This window comes from Galleria mellonella, unplaced genomic scaffold, assembly GCF_026898425.1.
Source record: "Galleria mellonella isolate WM207_F2 unplaced genomic scaffold, CSIRO_AGI_GalMel_v1 utg28, whole genome shotgun sequence".
NCBI classification, from domain to species: Eukaryota; Metazoa; Arthropoda; class Insecta; order Lepidoptera; family Pyralidae; genus Galleria; species Galleria mellonella.
The window spans coordinates 3,340,599-3,363,371 of NW_026442064.1; the positions used below are offsets into that span (position 1 = coordinate 3,340,599).

The following is a 22,773-nucleotide window of genomic DNA, read 5'->3' on the forward strand; positions in this document are numbered from 1 at the left end:
AGCCCGAATCCTGGAGAAAAGAACGTAAATTTCCAAAAAATTCTTCAACCGCCTTTACATATTAAATTGATACTAATGAAAAACTTTGTGAAGACTCTCAACAAGGATCGACCAGCATTCAAATACCTGCGAAGTAAATTTCCCCGTATAAGCGTCGCTAAAATAAAAGAAGGAATCTTTATCGGACCTGATATAAGAGAGAGGGGGGGAAAGGGATTGTTAGTAATGGGGACTAAAAATCCCATTGCTAGCAATATACCTAACCAGGTTGACCTCCACGCGGTTCCCCCTGGAAACTATCATGATTAATTCCTGATGAATTCATCGTGATAGGGCTAACTGGCCTGTTTTCATTCTCATCGATCAACCTTCACTGGTGCTCCGCCAGCGTGTCCTGTTATCGCAGGCGGAGTTACCAATCCATTTTTTTTTCATCCAACAAAAAAATATATATATAAGAGAAATTCTGAAGGACCAAAACTTTGATCCAGTTTTACTGGGCTTTAAAAAAGAAGCAAGGGAATGTTATAGAGCAGTCGTTCATGGTTTTTTGGGCAATAAGAAAAATGAAAATTATGTTGAACTAGTGAACAAATCTCCTTTAAAAGTGTCAACAGTTGGGTTGTAATATGTCCTTAAACATACATTTTCTTCATTCTCATCTTGATTTTTTCCCTTTTAACTGCGATGATGTAAGTGACGAACGATTCCACCAACATATCTCGACGATGGAAAAAAGATACCAGGGCCGATGGAAAGCGTCAATGTTAGCAGACTACTGCTGCAATTTGAGAAGAGATACCCCTAACAGCGATTACAAAAAGCAAACGAACAAAATGAAAAAAAGTTTAAATATTTTGTTAATATTTCCATATTTCCAATTTTATATAAAAAAGTAAAAGATAATAATAAATAAATATTGTTTATTTTTTCAATAAATTGTTTTGTACTTTAACATGTTACTAAAAGTAAAATTTTGTATTTTAGGTATATTTCCAAAATAAGAGCTAATTAAAAAAAATGTGTATTCAGTAACAACAAATCAGTACAAAAATATAGTATTCAATTGAAAGGCACACAAAAAGATAAATTTTGTAGACCAATGTTATCAAATAAACGGTAACCCATCACATATTTTGAAGGGTGGGATATGGTGTGAATTTACAGGGTACAGAGGAATAACACCTGAGTCCTCAGACATATATACCAAACATATATACCAAAGCCTGATTAAAGTGTGATGGAAAGTTTATCATATTTTTAAGTGGTTCACACATTCACGTTGTTAAGTAAATTACGATTTTTTACATCAAAATATCAGTGGTTTTAATAAACAGCTGAGTTTTGTTTTGTGACGCGCTGATGCAACGTTACGCTGTAACCAACGGACAGCATACCTGAAATGCCTCTGGTGTTATGGGTGATCATGGACCATGATCACATACAACACCAGCGGCATTGTAGGTGTGCTGCCAGCCTTTTAAAAAGGAATATACTCTTTTCTTGAAGGTTATGTTGTCGTATCGATTTGGAAATACTGCTGCTGGAAGTTGATTCCAAAGAGTGGTTGTGCGTGGAAGAAAGTGCCTTGAAAAACGCACAGTGGAAGACCGCCACTCGTCCAGATGATTGGGATGAAACTTTAGTTTGTGGCGGGTTGTACGGTGGTGAAAATCAGCAGCAGGTATCAATCCGAACAATTCCTCAGAACACTCCCCATGATAAATTTGGTAGAAGATGCACAGAAATGCAACTTCTCTGCGCAGTTTCAATTTCAGTCCAGTACAAGCCTTGCCCATCACCAAATACCATTATCTTCTTGTAGCTTTTTGTCTACCGCTTCTTGTGGTTGGCCGTAAAAAATGTCAGACTCATCTCTGGATGCGGTACTGATAGATATATAAGCTTGTATGATCGAGGAATCTGTTATATCAATTTTTAAATTGATTATACAAACTTACTTTGAAATTGTATTGGAGTTTTCAATGTTTGATTCAAGACGGCATTTTAATAAAAATCCCACACCATTGAGACCTGATCGTTGTCTTCCTGTACTTTGTAGTCTAATTTGCTTATCTCCAAAAGTCCAAAAAACATCACAGCCTATTTTTGAAATAACGTCTTTGAACTCTAGAAGTCATATATCAGACAGTAGGGATCGTGATTTATATTTACATAGATTATATAGATAGAGGGTTTACATACAAATGGTACCAAAAAAGCGAGTTACCTTTTTTATACATGTTGTGTGATATGGTTTTATTTTTCAATAGGTGACAATGGAATAGTAACCTCGCCTGCGCTATCGGTATACCCTGGCGGGGCATCAGTAAGAAATAATAGGTGCGGTTAAAAGTCAGTTAACCCATCGTGACGGGTTTCACAAGAATTAACCAGAAGAGCCGTGTGGAGATCAACCTGATAGGATATATTGCTAACAATGGAGATGTTAGACTCCATCACCAACAATGGCTTCTGCCCTTGTGTGACAGGGATACCAGATTAAAAGTTGTTGATTTGTATTTTATCTTCAATTTAAACTATTTTCTCAAACATGCTTGGAAATGTGAGCATTATTTTGACAATCTTCTTAGAGATAAATTAAAATTGCCGTACTGTCCAGATACATGTAGGCAGCGGCCGGCAAAAGTTGTATGAAAATCCATATCTGTCGTGTTTTGCGGCCAGATAAATTACTATGTAAACTCATATCTGTTCTGTAATTTAAAAATGGAATGACCTTTTACTTCGAAACGTTGCTACCAAGGAGGTAACTAATAAAACGTTTTATTTAAATTTCGAACTGGCTTGCAAATAGAAAGCTGTTTATTGAAAAAAAACAAAGAAACATTATTGCGCGTGAAAAATTATTATTGTTCGTTATTCGTCATTAAACTTAAAAATAAAATTATGTTTTTAATTTCTGCGCATTGTTTGAGAAAAATACTATACAAGGCTTGGCCACAACTAGGCATTGATGGACTCACGTATTTGCACATTCGTCCATCAACGCCTCAGTTTCTGACCGCTGCAGTAATATACTATAATGCCATTTTGCTAATCCTTATCTGAAGGAGGAAAGTGATTGTTAGTAATGGGGTCTAATTGACCCATTGCTAGCAATACACCCTATCAGGTCGACCTCCAGTCTCTCTTTCGGGATATTTAATTCAATTGTAGGGAGTTTTTTTCGGATATTTGCAACAAAAAAATGGTGCGATCTCTTTTAAAAAAAATTGAATTTATAATTGCATTTATGCTTAAAATTGAAGATACCGATTATATGTGCTTTATTAATTCTATTATAGGGATAAGTGTTTTTTTATATATTTATATATAATTTATTAAATCTCAATTTATTCTAACAAAGTCTCGTACTCATTTGGCCCCTAAATCTGACACCGGGTTGACTGTCACGTCACATTCGTATGTAGAACTTTTTTTTTGACAGACTTCAAACGAATAAGCGCGAATTGAAAAGTTTTCAAAGACTTTTTGGCGGGAAGTTGAACTGAGCGGGCGATTTAAATTTTCTCTTTTTTTATTTTCAATTTTATTTTTAAATATTTTGTATATTTGTGTATTAAGTACTTTTTGTAGACAGTTTGTAATATATAGTAAAGAAAATGAGTGTAAGTAGCGACGGGGGAGACCCCGTCGACATTGGAAGGAAAAGAAAAGGTCAGGCAAAAAAACGTAAATTAGCATTTAATGATTCAGGACTTTCTGATAATTATAAAATGTACACCAAACCAAATTACAAGAGACAGTTCCCAGAAAATCACAGTGTTGATTGTGTAGTATATGTAGAATCAACGGAAGACGAAAAATTAGGGAATAAAAATCCTATGACTTTGACTAAACTATTCACAGAAAATGTAAAGGGTATCGTAGGAGTTCATCGAGTGAACGCCTATAAAATTGGCATCACGTTCAGGAAACCGGCACCAGCAAATAATTTTCTTAAAATGGACCATTTTTTGAATAAAAATAAATTTCGAGCTTTTGTACCCGCATATTTATCAGAAAAAACCGGCGTTATTCGATATGTACCGACAGATATGTCCAATGAAGATATATATAAAAATATTAGCTGTGACGCAGAAGTAATTTCTATTAAACGTTTTATGAGAAAAGTAGATGGGATCCTTACACCTTTAGGTACAGTTGCTGTCACATTTGCAGCAACAACATTGCCACAATATGTCTACATTCAGTTGTTCAGATATCCTGTGCATACTTACATTCCACCATTAGTTCAATGTTTCAAATGTCTAAAATTTAACCATTCAGCCAAAGTTTGCCGAGCCGTACAGATGTGCTCATCGTGTGCTGGTCAGCACTCGTATAAAGAATGTGATGTTGACACGATAATGTGTATTAATTGTGGTGGCAATCATCTAGCTATTTCTAGGAATTGTCCCATTAAAAGGAAGAAAATGGAAGAGAAGAGGAACAAGTATCTCAATCTTAGTTATGCCACTGTTGTGAGTATACCTTCAAATGTTTCAGAGTCAAAAAATTTTCCAAATCTGGAAAAATCCAGTAATGTATATAGCTCTCAGTTAAATTCAAATGTAAATAAATCCGAATTAAATAAAGATGAAATTGTAAATAATGATATTATAATTAATGCTCTCGTTAAATCTCTTGTTGCTCTTGGGAACAACAATGAGAAAATGTCAATAACTCATAAGAAAATTAAAGAAATATTATTGTCTAATTTAACTTAGTTTTATGGATACATATATAAACATAGCACAATTTAACATACAAAGCTTACAGAGTAAAAAAGTTCTGTTACAAAAATATCTTACTGAACAAAATATTGATATATGCTTACTTAATGAGACATGGTTTAAAAGTAATAGTAAAATTCCTAGGTTTGCATCATATAATTTTATTTTCAAAAATTCTACAAATCCACACAACGGAATTGGTATATTAATTAAGAAAAATTTTAAATATAATATTATTAATACTACTTTCTTTGAAGCTGTTCAAACTTTATGCATCTCAATAGAAACATCTATCGGTAAATTACATATTCTGTGTGTATATTGTCCCCCTAGTGGAAAGTTTCACACCAATAAAATTAAAAAAGTACTTCTGGATACTCCTAAACCATGTCTCATTATGGGTGATTTCAACGCACATCATATTTTGTTTGGTTGTAACACAAACAATAGTAGAGGTAATATTATGTTCAGTCTTATAGATGAATTCAATTTATATGTGTTGAACGATGGTAGTCCGACTACTGTTCCAGTCTCAAACAGGCAAGCATCAGCAATAGATTTAGCTTTAGTTAGTCCTTCAATGTCTCCTCTTTGTGAGTGGAAAGTCCATGATGACCCGATGGGCAGTTATCATTATCCGACTCAGGTACGTGTAAATGTGAAGCCATCAATATATGAAGTTAGACCTGTGGAAGACAAATATTTATATAATAAAGCAGATTGGTCTAAATATTACAGTTTATCTGAAATTAGTTTTTCTCACTTAGACATTTATAACAGTACTGAACCTTTACAGTTATATAATGATTTTGTATATATTTTATATAATATAAGAGATAAGACAGTTCCTAAACAAAAGTTAAAACAATCTTTCCAATTTTTGAGAAAACCAGCTCCTTGGTGGAATGACATTTGTGATGATGCTGTTCAAAAGTCTAAAGAAGCCCTGAGACAGTACAGAAATTCTCCATCAATTTCTAATTTCATAAATTACAAAAAAGTTGATGCTAAAAAGAAAAGAATTCTAAGGGAACAACGCACAGAGTCATGGCATCAGTTGTGCACCAGTTTCAATAGAACAACACCTATTTCTAGAATATGGAGTTACATCAAAAGGTTTAAAAGATTAGATAATACTTCAAATAGAAACCCAAATGATGAATGGATACCAGAGTTTTTAGACTCATTGGCAGCATCATCACATTTACAAAATGATATAACAGATATTTTGAATCTGTCTGAAGAAAATGCTAGTAACTCATTTATTAATAAACCCTTTACATTACATGAGTTCCACATTTCACTAAAAAGTCGGAAAGATACAGCTCCAGGGTTGGATGGTATAACATATTTTTTAATTAAACAATTACATCCTAATGCAAAGAAAATATTATTAGATATATATAATAAACTTTGGGAATATTCAATTATACCAGAATCTTGGAAAACCCAGTGTGTTATCCCTATTCTAAAACCCAATAAACCTGTAAATTGTGCATCATCATATAGACCTATCTCCTTATCTTCATGTTTAGGTAAACTCTTTGAAAACATGTTAAAATTTCGTTTGGACTACTATGCTGAATCACAAGATAAGTTGCCAAATATACAGTTTGGATTCAGAAAGGGCAGAAGTTGTTCTGAAAGCTTTGTATCATTAATATCTGTGTTAAAAAAAGCAAAATTAAGTCACTCTAATGTAGTATGTGTATTCTTAGATGTTAAAGGTGCTTTTGACAATGTGAATATAGAATGTTTAATTCATGTGTTGCATAACTTGGGTTTGCCAAGTAAAACATTAAAGTGGCTTTTTAGTTTTTTAAATAATAGAACTGTTTTTGTTAAATATAATAACATTTTACATGGACCAAAAAATGTTAACAAAGGGACTATGCAAGGGGCCACATTGTCTCCTTTATTGTATAGTTTGTACACATCGGAGATCCTCAACTATGTGGATAATTCAAAAGTTAATATTCTTCAGTTTGCTGATGACCTGCTTTTATATAGTGAAGATCAAAATTTAAATATGGCCATTAACAACATTAATTCTGCATTATTTCAGCTTCATAATTACTATAGCAATTTTTTAAAATTAGAAATCAGTTCAGAGAAAAGCTCAGTTTTGGTATTTAGTAGAGAGAGAGATCCATCTTTATTATCCAGAGTGAAAGTTTTATATAACAATAAAGTAATCCCAATTGTTAATCATCATAAATTTTTAGGTGTAGTATTAGATGACAAATTAAAATTTGATAAACACATTAACTATATCTCCCAAAATGCAATGAAAAGTGTAAATGTTTTGAGATGTCTGGCTGGAACTTTTTGGGGTTCTGACCCTAAAACTCTAAATTTGCTATATAAAAGTATTGTTAGGAGTCATTTTGATTATAGTAGTTTGGCTTATATGAATGCTAGCACCACATTGTTGAGGAGACTCGATGTGATACAGAATATGAGTTTAAGAATAATTTGTGGAGCCATGCGCTCCACTCCTATTAATTCTATGGAGATTGAAAATTGCATACCTCCATTATCCCTCCGACGTTTACATTTGGCTCAACGTTTCTGTTTGAAGGAATTGTCTTTCAATAAAAATATGGTCCTTAATAATATTATATATCCAGTAGAATTTTCTTCTGTTGTATCCTCCAATATCTCAGCTTCCAGCATTGTTTCTAACCCCTTGCCTGAAATTCCAATCATAATGTTAAATGTTAAAAATACAGCAAATCATATTTATGTAAATGCTAAATGGCCAATGTACAAATGTCCTTACAATTCATTGCTTAACTATCTAGATATTAAATGTTATATAGACTTAGTACATAACAAATTTGATTTTCTTGAATTTTTGAATAAGAAATCACATTTCTATGTAATCTATACTGATGGTTCTAAAAGTGCAAACAGTGTTAGGGCAGCATATTATGATCCATAAAACAAACTCACAAAATGTATTAAATTGGAAGAAAATTGTAGTATCTTTACAGCTGAAAGTTATGCTATTCTAAGTGCTTTAATATTTGTAAATAACTTTGTAAATAATGTAAATATATTAATAGTTTCTGATTCCAAGAGTGTATTGGAATCTTTATGTAATTGTAATTACTCATATAAGCAAAATTATTTACTTTATGAAATTAAAGATCTGTTGCGAACATTGAGTCAGAGTAAAAACATAGAATTTGTGTGGGTACCCTCGCACAGTGGCATACTAGGGAATGAAATTGTGGATCGAGCAGCTAGTCGAGAACACGATGAGGATCACTCGGAAATGTTGAAAGTTCCGTTCACAGATTATTACCGACTACTTAAAAGTAATTTAGCAAAAATATGGAAAGACCATTGGGATATAACAACTGAAACTAAAGGTAAATGGTATGCGGAGTTACAGAGAGACTTACCAATTAAACCTTGGTATAGCAAATTTAAATACTGCGGCAGGAAGTTTATTACGATCATCAATCGTCTTCGTTTCGGGCATTGCTTAGTTCCAGTTCACCTCAACAGACTCAATATTATTAGTGACAATAAGTGTAAATACTGTTTTCAAGACAATGCAGACATAAAACACATTATATTTGACTGTCAAAATTTCAACATTCAACGGCTGATACTTGTTAGTGATATTAGTGACATTGCGAAGGAACATTCACAATGCGTTCCCCGCCGCGTTCAAGATTTATTATCCAACGAAGCTTATTTTACGTCTGTTTTTAACTTCATTACTAATACTGTAGATAAAGTTTAAGAATTTTTTATGTTATCAATATTGTTAATTGCGTTTATATAGTAATTTGTTCTACATTCCTTTTTTTGTAAATATCATTTATGTCTGCGACTGAAGGACTTGTATCCATGGTCATGAATAAATTAAAAAAAAAAAAGAAAAGTTTTCAAAAAGATCTTTAATTAGTTGTATATCGTACCGTACCATACAGCCGTTAAATAACCAAAGCTAAACATAGACCTCCCTATATTGTAATGTTATGCTAGTAATTGCCACGCTTAGCAGGAGACTTAGCAACCGCAATTAAGCGTAGATGTTTTAAACGAAACTCTGTTTTTTTTTTAATAGGTGAATATTTTTTAATAGGTAATCGGCGAACACTGCTGTTAATAGATTATTTCTTATTATTTTAGTCAGTTAATAAATTGTACATAGTATCTTACATATCTAATTACCATACTTGAAGGGGATGGCAGCGTCCAGCTTTCGGGCGGAGAGTTACAAAGAGACAAGAAACCTCTTCGAAGGATTATTACAAATCATTAATAAAACCGGGCTATTACAGGATCTTTCCAGAAAATTCAATTAGAGTGGTGAATACACAGCATTTATTACAAGTTCCACTGGAGAAAAATTGGAAATCTAAAACCTCTAGTATTGGCCAATTTATTCAAAAATGAAGTCAAGGGTGTGACTAATATCATTATCAAACATATCATTGCAACCAAAGTCGGTGTGACATTTTTACAAACTAAATCAATCGGCACTGATATAATGCATACATCCCTGCAACAGCTATAGAAGCCATTGACATGCTATGATTTGTACCCACTGGTATAAGTAAAGGAAATATATTAAAAAAAAAATCTATATATGAGATAATTAAAAAAAGGTAGACGGTAATGTTAAACTATTTTGTTTTCTTTTTTATACAACAGAATGGCATGGAAAGTGGTAACCGTCGCCTATAGACATGAACAGTACCATGGACATAACAGAGTATACTGTTTCGCCCATGATACCCCCATGCGTTGCCATTCCTGAGGACTCGGGTGTTATTCTTCTGTACCCAGTAAATCACACCATATCCCATCCTTCTGTTTGTTCTGTTAGATTAATGTTTTTGCCTTGAAATCTACCAGACTATGTCTGTCTAGATATATTTAGATATAAAGTACATAAATATGTGACCCCTTTTTTACAGTGCTACAAATATTTTCAATTCAATCATGAAACTAAATCTTGTATATCTACACAGAAATGCTCAATATGTGTAGAGAATCACTTGTATTCAGATGGTAAAGCAAAAACTGTCAATGTATTAACTGTGGAGGTCAGCGTCTCGGTATCTCAAGAGATTGCCCCATGAAAAAATTGAAAATGGATGAAGAAAACAAAGCAAAATATACACAAACCTTAAAAATAAAACTTGTAAACTGTAGATTCAAATAACATCATGAAAAATAATAAAGAACTCATTGATAGAATCATAAATGCGATTAAATTGTAAATGGACTAATTGAAGTTGTGGTTTCCTTAGAAAATGATAGTAGGGCTCTGACTTCTAAAGTTATTAAAGACACTTTAATAAAAAGTCATAAAAATGAATAAGTCATTTATTAGAATTTCTCAGTACATTATACAAATTATTTCTTTATTTATTCTTTATTGTACACAAAATATAATAAATCTTTACTAATTATATTCATCCATTAAAATGTTATTGATGTTTGCTTGCGAATGAAACAATGTTGAGAGAGAGAGAGTTCCAAGTTTAACGTGCCTGGTTATAATTTTATAGGTTAAACTGGTACAGTAGATGGTCTGTAAGGTGTAGGTATATTAATTAAGAACTATTTTAATTGTTCTACTATTTCTACACCCACCTATGATTTTATGTAATCTCTAGCTATTGTACTTAAAACACAATTAGGCAATTGATTTATATTATGCACATATTGCCCTCCTACAAAAAGTGGATCAACCTACTTCAATAATGTTAACAAGTGATTTAAATGCTTGTTATGTAGCATTTGACTGCAACAGTACTGACAGTAGAGGCACTGAAATTTATAATTTATTTGAATTTGAGTATGAATTCAGGTTCTCCAACCACCAAGTAATGCTTCCCACCATCCTTCGGCATTAGACATTACTGTGATAAGTCCATCAGCAGCACCCATATGTGAGTGGAAAATCCATGACGATCCATTACTGACATCCACATTTCTCATAGAAAAATATGAAGTAGGTCATCTGACTATATTTATTCTAAAGCTGACTGGTCCAAGCTTTATTTTCAACCTGAAAAGGCATTTACTCATATTAGATTATATCATAATAATTCATTATGTAGTTATGAATTATTCATGGAGATACTAGAAAAAATATTTTTTTTTTATTTATTTATATCTACACTTATCACTATTTGACAGGTATTTTAACCTAATACAATACTGTAAACTATTGTTATATATATATATATATATATATATATATATATATATATATATATATATATATATATATATATATATATATATATATATATATATATATATATATATATATATATAAATACACATCCATATATTAACTATTGTAGCTAATTTTATAAATAGCCTATTTTTGTAAATTTTATACTTGTATACCTACAATAAAACTATTGTATACCTAAAATTTTTAGTTTATTAAAACATCTCAGTGCATAACTAAAAAACCAGTACCTTGGTGGGATGATGCGTTTAAAGAAATACTTAAAAATAGCAAAAAAGCATTAAATTATTGCAGGAAAAATTCCACATTTAATAATTACATTAATTACAAACAATTTGATGATTCCAAGTAGAAAATTTTAAGAATAAAAAAAGATAATTAGTTGGAGAAAATTATGTGAGTTATTTAACAGATGTACGCCTGTTAGTATTATTTGGAACTACATAATATAAAAAAAGTTTAAATACATACCTGCTCTTCATTGTCCTAAAAAATTATGAACGCATTCCATCTTTCCTTGACAAATATGCTCCCTCCATTGTCCCCTCCTGAAAAAGCAGTAAATGATGCGTCATTAATTAATAAAATATATATTTAAAAAAATTAGGAACACATTGTCAAAATTTATTTCAAGCATTCTCATTAAATGAGTTTGAAATAGAACTAAAATCTGGAAAAGACACCACACCTGAATTTGATGAGATGCCATGCAAGGTAAAGGTAAATCGAAATTTACATATAAATGCAAAAAATGTATTTTATATTTATAATTTGTTACAAGATTATTCCATTATTGAACCCAGATAAGCCATCCCCTGACTACAATTTCTATAGACCTATCTCTCTATCATTATGTATTGGCAAATTTCTTGAACATATGTTAATGTAATGTAAATTGGACTCTCTTTTCCGCGCTTAGCCTCTCATTTTGGCCGTTGTGCATAAGTCGTGGCTAGTACAGCCAGCCCTGTATCGCCCAGAACCACAAAAGCTTGCTAGAATCTTCCCAGGCTTCACAGAGCGTCCTCACTGTTCTGAGAACCTCTAATCTAATCACATTCCAGCTGTTTCTTCTGTGTCAAAACAGCCCCAATAAAGAGGGCTGTCTGTGGCTCCTATTGTGTATAATGTTTGTTTAATGGGCAATGGCCCATTTTTGTCCCTATCAGTTTTAAGGTTTTTTTTTCTATTTAGACATAATTAAAGGTTTTCATAGTCTTGATTAAATGTTGGCATGGCCAATTTTAATAATCTGCAATCAGTAGCCTGTATTCATATTTGAAACTGTGAAATTGGAAGAAAAAGAAGTAGATAAAGACCTGCCTTTCGTTCCAGAACCTCTTCTAGCTAGTTCGCCTGCAGCATCGTTACAATAAGATCGATTGTGCCCCTTTATCCACTGAACAATCTGGATAATCTGATTATTGATAAAACTGATATTTCTGGAAGTTATCCAGTGTCCAGTGGCATTCAATTATTAATTTGTTACTTGTCTTGTTGTTTCATAGTGCTTTTAGTACCACTGCACTATCAGATAAGAATCTGATGAAACTGAAACAATACATTTAGTTAGTTCTCACTTATATTGTTCATATTAATAGCCCTCATATTTCAACATATGCTAAAAACTAGGTTAGATTATTATGTACAAAACAATAATTGCTTACCTCCTCAACAATTTGGTTTCCATGAAAACTGCAGTACTGTTGATAGTTTTACTTCCCTCATTTTTGACATTGAAAACTCCTTTCAGAGCTATTCTTTTACAGTCTGTACATTCTTAGATATACAGGGTGCCTTTGATAATGTTAACACTTCAATTTTGGTTCCCTCATCTTGGCCATATCAGCATACCAGGGGAAGTCTGTAAATGGTTATTTAATTATTTATGAACAAACTGAGTATGTCAAGTACAATAACATTTCGCATGGACCAAGGTATGTTTATAAAGGGACTATGTAAGGAGCTATCATTTCTCCTCTATTATATAATTTGTACACATGTAAAATTAAAAAATATTTAGCTCATAGCAATGATATAACATTTTTGCAATTTGTAGATGACTGACTTGTAAATAGTGTAAATAATAATATAAACATTGCAATAAATAATTTAAATGTGGTACTAGATGAAATTTATAATTACTATAATATTAGTAATAAATCCCAGTAAAATTGGAGTATTAATTTTCTCCAAAAAACAATACAATTCTTTTTTCATCTTCAACCCATTCTGTATAATAATAAGCTTTTACCACAGTGACATGAACAAAAATTTTTTTTGTACAACTTTGAATGGCAAACAAGCTGACGGTTCACCTGATGAAAAGTGGTAACCGTCGCCTATAGACATGAGCAGTACCATGGACATCACAGAGTATACTGTTACGCCCATGATACCTTGCATGCATTGTCATTCCTGAGGACTCAGGTGTTATTCCTCTATACCCAGTAAATTCTAAATATGTTTGGATCAAAATCTAACCTCCAATAAACACATCAAGAACATCATAAAATCTGCATTAAAAAGCTTCCTAATATATTCAAAGCATTGGTTAGAGTACATTGGAGCTTTGATCCACATACACTATCTACTATCTATGTTCTGTAAGAACATAATCAGAAGTTTATTTTTCTACTAGGTTTACTTGCCATCAGTCAAAGACTATGAGCAGATGTGTTGTTTGTGGATAGTAACAAAACAGTGAGAACATACAACTACTCATACAGAATATATACTTACAGATACAGAATATAAAATATAAGTAACATATATTGTTTTATTTTTATTAAAATTCATAGACTTACAAAATGTTTAATAAAAGCATTGAGAAAGGTATGTCTCAAATATAGTTTAAATCATACACTGTTCAACATTAAACAGAAAATTTATGACTTCTGGTAAATATGTAACATTAATATGGGTACCTGAACACAGAGAAATATCTGGCAATAAAATAGTTGATCAAGCCTAGTGGCTTCAAGCTCATCAAGCTAAGTGCCCATGATGAAGATGACTTTGCCGTATTGAAAGTCCCATAGTCCCAACCTCTATGCTTCTCTCTAACAAGCCCTGAAATTGATGTAAAATAGTCATTATGTAGTTGTTTGGAGTAAATAAGTAGAACATTTATCTATTTACATATAATATATATAAAAGGTAGTTTTACAATGAAAATATATAGAAAATAATATAGAAAAACAGAAAATAGGAGTGTGAGAGACAAGTGATTAAGATAGAAAGGGTGACAGCAAAAGTGAATCTAAGAAGAAAACCTCACTGATAACAGCGATGTTTTCTTGTATGTCTGTGTGGCCAGTCAGAAAGAAAGAGGTGAAATCTATGTACAATTAACATACTTGATGGAAAAAGAAGTGATGATGTTGACAAGTGGCTTTGAGAGGAATATATACAATATTTATTTATAGACGCCACAATTACATAAATGTTAGGAAAGAAAGAGGAAAATGATCCAAAGAAGCCTGCCTACCCAACCTTGGTACCGCAACAATAAAGATGCTGCTAATAGAGAATTCATTACTACAATTAATCACATGAGATTTGATCATAACAAAATTCTTACCCACCTGTAGACTGAAAATGGTCCAGAACTCAAAATGCTCGCAATAAGATAAAAACGAAGATCTAGAGCATGTAATATTTAAATGCAGGAAATATAGTTTGGACAGATCGACGAGATTCAGAAATTGGTAAACGCTGTACCGCATTCACTGGATTTTTTTTTTTTTTTTATTAAAATCTATATTTTTTATGGATTGTTCAATTTTATTTTAAAAACTGTTGAGATCATTTAAATGTGACAAATTGATCATAAGTATACTAAACATTACAAATGTCAAATCTGTCATAATATGTCAACCTACGTAAATGCCAAGATTCACAGACAAAAATGAAGCAGACTAGACATGAGAAACTAAACTTTGTCAAATTTAAGATGATAATTTTGATAGACTACAAGAGGGATAATGATAACGTATAATCGTTAATGGATTTGTTCGATTACTATTATCATCTAAATTGTAGTGCAGTTAAAAATGTATTAATCATATTACAAAGAAATTCATATATATCGAATTAATATCATTTTATTATAAAAGCTCTCCCACAAGAACAATATTGACTTATGCGTAGTTTTATTTAGTCAGATTATTCAGTAGAGTAAGCGCGAGTTAAAATCGTTTTTTGTATAAAAACCCTAAGGGTAAAATCAATTTTAGTATATTTTTATGATGTAGTAAGTATAGTTAATAGAACATGGTTCAACAATAAAAAGCTATCATTTTTTACATTAATGTGTTGTATATTCCATACATTTCAAGAACAATGTTTAACAGTATGTCAGCGTGGTGATCGGTCTGTATAGCACATCACTAAGTGAGCGATACCCGTTAATGAAATATGTCGTTATCGGCATAATACGCCTGTGTAATACGCCTTTAATATTTTTCCAGAATTTCCTATATAAAAGAGCAGTATTGTGTGATATCTTTGCAGTTGAATTTAATAATCATAAATAACACTTTCTAATAATCAAATATTTATTTTAGTCATAAAATTAAGTATTAGGGAATAACTTATAATTTCGGTAATCTGTCACTCACACCAGGCTACAACGTTCGAGTTATAGTGTCTGTGACTGTCATCTATACGCGTAAAATGACGTCTGAAACATCACTGACTGTGTTATATTAAAAAAAATGTCAGAGAGATATTGGCGCCGATTCTGAAAAGATAATGTCTACACTTAAACTTAATATTTTAATTTAATAATTTCGAGAAATAATTATTTTATGGATTATTTTGAATTAAATTTATATTGAATTAATATATTAGAAATTTAATTTATATTGATTATTACACTAAAGATTATGTTGTAATATTAAATTTTAATTTTAGAGAGATTTAGTGTAATGTATCTCGGAATCGACCTCTTAGTCTCTATAATCTGTGGTCTGATTTTTGTGTCTTCTGTGGACTCTGACTATTGTCATTGTTATTATATTTTTTTAGAAAATTGGGAATTATTAGTGTTTTACAATATTGATATTGTAGATTTCCCCATACATACACAATGTATTTGAAATATATTTTAATATTTTTGTCAGGGGTAATAATTGTAACAGTAAGTATAATATTGAACATAATTTCGTCAAAGTTCAATTTGTAAAATACATCATTTTTTCACAAGATTGATGATGTAGGCTCTTACTAATATACATTTCCTCCCACTTTTTAGGTTTAATCTATATTATCCAAATTCATAATAAAATTTAACACGTAGGTTTAATATAATCGTAGGTCACTAATTTGTCTCACAGTCCCACTGTAACTAATTTCTAGAACAATAGGTAAATCAAACAATTCTTCAAACGTTTTATTTAGGGGACAGAACACAATAGATTGTCTCAAATACGTTGTATTGTGTGAAAATATTTTTTCTGTCTTCATACTGTATGCTATTTTAATAAACAATGGGTTACAAGACACTCATAAGTTACCATTAAAAGCTAGCTAGGGAACCAATTAGAGCATACTCTTAGAGGTACTATGAGCCAAGTGCTTAGAAAAATTTAGATGATTTTTCGATGTCGCAATAACTCCACTTTTATGTGCTAGTCGGATATACTATTGGTAAACAATGCTGAAATGAGCAAAACAAATAATAACTGATTTTGAGATTTAGTATCTAGTTATATTTATCAACATTTTTTTATTACATCAATGTTGTTGCAAACTAGTAATGTTAACTGAATATGTCAATAATTTTCATATTAAATTTGTGATTCTTTTATAAGATTTTAGATATAATTCATTATTTGCACTTTAACTTGTAAATTAAATAAAATTTATTTATTGTGAAAAAAAAATTTTCATTCAACAACCATTCAAATTCAAATCATCTTTATTGAAATAGACTTGTTTACAAGCACTTCATGTATTTTTTTTAAATCTACTGCAGGGTTCGGAATGTTGTTATCTGTTGAGAAGAGCATGTGAGAAACTCAACAGTTACTCTTTTAAATTTCTGTTAACAAATAACATCATACAATCAATTGAATAATTATATTTTTATTGAGATGCTCTTTTAATTATATTATTTCTTTTATAAAGGGCCAGTCCTATGAAGACAAAAGATGCAAGTGTGTGTGCCCAAGTCCCGCTGCGGTCCTCAACAACACAGCGGGCTCCGACCGAAGACTGTACATTGCCAATGTACCACCAAATAAATGGTAATATTATAACTAGAACTTATATTATAGGTGTTTTTTAAAAACTGGTGCCACTAATTGTCTCACTATCGATACTGTAATTCATACATTAAATCAAAATATTCCTGTATATACAACTGCATTTATTTTACTTACATCCTCTTATATTCCCAAATCATACTACCAGGGGGGGAGGAAATTGTTAATAATGCAAGTCAACCTCTACGTGATCCCCCTAGAAACCATCATGCTAAATTCCAGATACATTCATCATAATGGGCTAACTGACCTGCTTTTTAAATCTCACCTATCATCCCTTACTGGTGCCCTGTCAGTGTATATCATTAGCACAGGCGGGGTTATAATTTCATTATCATCCATTAAAAAAAAATTGCTCTACCAAAAAATTCCTATAAATTTTTTGGTGTGAATGTGTTGTAGCAACTGCGATGGTGTGATTTTGCCGCGCGTTGGAGCCGACATCAAGGGACGAGAGCAGGAGTTCTGTCCAAGATGCGAGTGTAAATATGAAAACAGAAATACTACTATCATCAAGGTAACATAACACATTAGGAGTCTTTGCTCAACACTTGTTTGCATGGGTGCTTCTGTTTCTATTTGAAATTTTACTTGTCCTTGAAAATTATCAAGCATAGCAGCAAGATGAACTATGACAAGAAGTGACTAAGATTTACTTAGTTTTCAAGAAAGGCAACATATGAGTGGACGTCAGTATGTGTTGCTTGGTGTTGTTTGGAGTTGGCTGTAGTTACTACTGCATCATAAGGACCGTCACTTTATTTATTGTTTCAAGTCATATAAAAAATTTGTAAAGGAAAATTCTACTCTGTAGCAGTCATTAAGCCTAATCGTTATGGATTATCCATAGTGGAATTCTTACACATTTTGAGGAATCAAACACCAAGAGCCATTGATCTGCATTGATTTTATTTTTTATACAACTTAGAATGGCAAACAAGCTGACGGCCCACCTGATGGAAAGTGAAATTGATCCTTAGAAGCAACAAATTATTTGTGTCATGGGAAATAGGAGAATATTATTTATTTATTTAATAAGCCTTTAATTACTTATCAATAATTAAAGGCTAGTAAATTGTACTGTTTGTAATTATACTATCATACAATTTCACATAAGTACTACATTCACAAATGTCAACAAATTGATAAATTCCTTAACATTATTTGGTTCACGCACAATATATTATTATATGTATGAGATTCAACTATTATTGCTATGATAATATAATCTAATAGTAGAATATAAAATACCTTGCAATAAAATGTATTAGCTATCCGCTGCGGAAAATACACGGCCAGGAATCTAAGACAGAATGCCAGCCTCTAGAATGTAAAGCATCTATGTTTTACATCTATTTAAGGCCTTGTGATCTTGATTTCAAACTTTTAGTTTCAAGATTTTAAGAATGATTAAAACTTATAATTTTCTCTTTCAGGTTGTGGTGATAATAGTGATATGGGTGATAATGCTGTTGGTGGTGTACATGGGCTTCCTGATCTGTTTGGATCCACTCATCAACAAGAGAGCTAAAGCGTCTTACCAGGAACATACTAATGAAGATGTAAGTAATTTCTAGCCTATCCTCTAGACCTTACAAACGAAATTGTCGATAGAATTGTTTCGGGTAGCATTTTTTTTTATGGATAATAATGGAATGGTAATTCCACCCGCGCTATTAGTATACACCGGCGGGGCACCAGTGAAAGATGATAGATGAGGATGAAGTAAGTCAGTTAGCCCATTGTGACAAATTCAACAAAAATTGTTCACAATGGTTTCCAGGGGGATCCATATGGAGGTCGACCACATACAAAATTGGCAACATTAGGTGTTCATCTCTTAATTAACTTTTTAATCGTTTGATTTTATAGTAAGTACATGACACTAGTTGATTCAAATCAGCAACTTTATATTGTATTTGTTTTTTTATTTTTTTAATATAAATACTTTTCACTGTCAAAAAGCAGATAGTTTAATTAGGAACTTTAGAAATAGCCTGTATTTATATATAAATATTTACAAAAAAACGTATTAAATTTACTTTCTTTAAAATTTTATAATTGTTTGAAATAGTTTGATACCTGGCGGCCTACCATGAAATGAAATTCCGAAATTTCGGACTCAATTTCGTGTTTTCGTTCATACCTAAATCGAACCAGTAAATGGAGCTTAACATTTCGTTCGTCATAAATTCTGCCATAAAAGTCCAAAGGAATAATATTTTCATATTTTTGATGTTTTTAAACGGTAAGTATTAAGTAATTTTAACATCAAATATATGTTTCGTTCGGCATCGAAATTTCGGAAAACGTTTCATGGTAGGCCCTCTGGTAGTGAAGATCTCCTCCAAATTATCCTAATAGAGAAAATGGGGACAAAAAGAACTTTAATTAACAAGGAAGTCATGCCAATGCTATGCCAAGCACTCGAATGTACTTTATGGTATTTGAATGCAGGATGAAAGTACAGTGGGAGGACCATCGCAGCCTATGGGAGCCCGCGGCAACGTGCTGAACCGTGTCACTCATCAACAAGACAAGTGGAAGCGTCAAGTGCGAGAGCAACGCCGCAATATATACGACAGGCATACTATGCTCAACTAGCTGGCTTTGGTACCATTCGAATAACTGATATACCAATTTCAGACTTATTTTTTATTCCCTTTTCCTTTTAAAAAAAAGCAAATATCGTAGATTTTAAAAATTGACAATTATTAAGGCAAAGGATATTCTGTAAATTATGAAATCTTTATTTATTATAAACCAAGGCCGCTTCCTTTATTTCTCTATTGTAATTAATCAAAACAATGCACGGTTCATTGTTTTACAGCAGAAATAGTTAGTACTCAGGCAATTAAAAGTACCACAAATAGCTTAGAACATAAAGCAACATTCTCTATTTTTTAAATTTTTATTTGATATTACAGCGAGATGATTACTCTAAGAATCAGCTAGATCCAAATTTATTATAGATATTATCATCATTTCAGTTAATCAGTTGATGTGATCAACCGTGAATTATCTGCTGCTTAACATAGGCCTCCCCCATAAAGTGGGTTTTGCCAATAGTTGCCACGCTAGGCAGGTGGATTGGTAGTTAGGCTTTTGGTGATATTCTAAGAAGGACAATTTGCCCATCCTTGGACTAATAAGTATTATTATAGATATGTGGCGAAATGATTTTAAATTCTAGATGGCCAGTGTCTCACTAAATTTTTTTTTTAATTTTGAATTTAGAGAATGGATCTATAGAATCGAACCTCATACTATATCCATATTGTTAAAACATCTGCTAATTAGAGGCACCCCAAGCCATGAGTATTTAATAACATTGTTTATAATTATATATTTTTAGATTAGAAATGAACTAGTAATCTAGTATGTAAATATTAATGGCAACATTTGTAGAGCTGCTACCTAATTTGTATTTTAATAAATAAATAAAATTAAAATAATGTATAAAATGTCTAAAACTTGATTAATTCTTATATTTATTTAATCTGTATTTATGTTCTATGTAATATAGCTTTGTCACATTTATGGCATGTTCAATTTTATAATTAATTTTGAAAATTTGTAAAGATTAACTTTACTGTTTACCTGATAGCAGAAGAAAGTAGCATTATGTTTTAGCAATGTATTTATTATATGTGTTAAAATGTAAGTAAATTTTTTTTGTATATAAAGGTTTTTTATTATATTTACTCAACAAATCCAATTCAGAACTAAAAGAGATGATATACGAAGATCAAAATTCAATTTACGTTCGAAACACAAAGAAGCACAAACAAAACAAATTAATACATTTTTTTTTTGTATTTAATATAAAAATCTCAAAAATAGGAAGTCACAGAAAATAGTTTCATAATGTACATTGACACAAGCCTAAAAAGTTAGGCTGGCGTGGTTTTTGCTGAATTGTTTTTAAATTTCAAAAATATGAAGATTTTTTTAATTTTTTTTTGCATTATATAATATGGAATATCTGAATAAATACTTAATCACAGAATAATGTGTTTAAAATATGTGTTGTAAATTATTTTATTTAATAAATAATTTATTTATAATATGTACATATTTTTATGAGTTTTACAGATTTACCAATGCACTCATCAGAAACCAGAAATAAAACATTATAATAAGACAATAATGGAAATAATAATGTTAATAATGAAAATTCTAATTATACTTTAAAAAAAATATACATTAAAAATTATAATAATTATGTAGATTTTGAATCCTTTTACTAGAACATAACACCGTTATTTTTTATCACTGGGATAGGCAGAAACCATAGAACTCACCACTTGCTTCTATACGAACATTGCTTCTCCCTTTATCGATATAAACATTGCATATTTTGAGACGTTATATTCTGTGACATGAACGTTTTCAGCCTCATGTGTTATTTTAAGACTTGTATGTTTTGAGCGTAAGAGTAAACCTTCATCTAAATGCTGCAAAGTAATTCCTAGCCATCAGTTGGGAATTATTTAGCAACAGTATAGGGATTTTTTTTCCGGTTTTTGTGTTTCCAAATAATTTCAACATGGGCTCTTTCAAGGCTACATTGAATATGCATTATTTGAATTTGTGCATAACACTTCAGATCACATCGTCGCTAAGTTTTTTTTATGCAACTTAAAATGGCATACAAACTGATAGCCCACCTGACGGAAAGTGGTGACCGTCGCCTATAGACGTGAACAGTACCATGGACATAACAGAGTATACTGTTTCGCTCATGATACCCCCCATGTGTTACCATTCCTGAGGACTCAGGTGTTATTTCTCTGTACCCTGTAAATTCGCTGCCATATCTCATCTTGCAAAATGAAATATAGCCATGCAAACACAACTGCTTCAAGGTAGAAACACGAATGGGACAGAGATGTTCAAGAAAATGACTATAGTACAGCCTCCCTCTAGTTAAAGTAGAGATTGCAATCTGATAACATTCTCCATCCGGCTAGCCGGTCGGATTGAAATTCATGATAATTTCCCCTTTTTGCTCAATTTATTAGATAATCGAACAAGTGTATTATATAGGTAATTTATAAAAATATAAATAAACTAGCGATCTACACGGGCTTCGCTCGAGTAGATAGAATTTTTGGAAATAATTACAGCCTTTGTTACTCGTACAAGGGTTTGGTTTATTAAAATAATACGCGCATTGTTATTTCTAAGGGTCTATTGGAGTGATGAAAATATGCCAGTTAACAAAATTATTAATCAACTAAAAGCTTTTTTTTTTACAGGAACCCCTTACACAGCAATTACGGAAGGCAGACAATATCATTGTTGCCAAATTATTTTTCCACAGTTATCCAAAATCACTTTAGTTGCCATATGTAATTTAAAGTTATAACATCTATTTAAAGGATTAACTTCAACAACTCGCTGATGATTTTATTTCTAATTTTATCCATTACAAATAAATTATAAAATCTTTCCTCTTTATAACATTAGTATGGGTTATACGTAATCAATATACATTCAACTTCTCTCATTAAATATTCAATAGTTCTGA

At 31.5% G+C, this 22,773-nt stretch overlaps 1 protein-coding gene and 2 long non-coding RNA genes across 3 annotated transcripts; 2 read left to right on the forward strand and 1 right to left on the reverse strand.

Moving 5' to 3' along the window:
* The first annotated feature begins 8,618 nt into the window (after positions 1-8,618).
* On the forward strand, positions 8,619-10,435 carry LOC128200817 (uncharacterized). The gene is made up of 2 exons (XR_008252894.1): positions 8,619-9,367; positions 9,680-10,435. It is a non-coding gene; the product is annotated as an uncharacterized LOC128200817 (long non-coding RNA).
* LOC113520892 (uncharacterized) lies at positions 10,078-15,662 on the reverse strand. Its single transcript, XR_003402358.3, has 2 exons — positions 15,567-15,662; positions 10,078-10,779 (listed from the first exon to the last, which is right to left on the reverse strand). It is a non-coding gene; the product is annotated as an uncharacterized LOC113520892 (long non-coding RNA).
* A 292-nt stretch (positions 15,663-15,954) lies between these two features.
* Positions 15,955-21,309, forward strand: LOC113519335 (uncharacterized protein CG1161-like). Its single transcript, XM_026904396.3, has 5 exons — positions 15,955-16,114; positions 17,104-17,222; positions 17,643-17,757; positions 18,677-18,802; positions 19,698-21,309. The coding sequence occupies exons 1-5, from the start codon at positions 16,064-16,066 to the stop codon at positions 19,842-19,844; spliced, it is 558 nt and encodes a 185-aa protein (XP_026760197.1). The 5' UTR covers positions 15,955-16,063; the 3' UTR covers positions 19,845-21,309.
* The last annotated feature ends 1,464 nt before the right edge of the window (positions 21,310-22,773 follow it).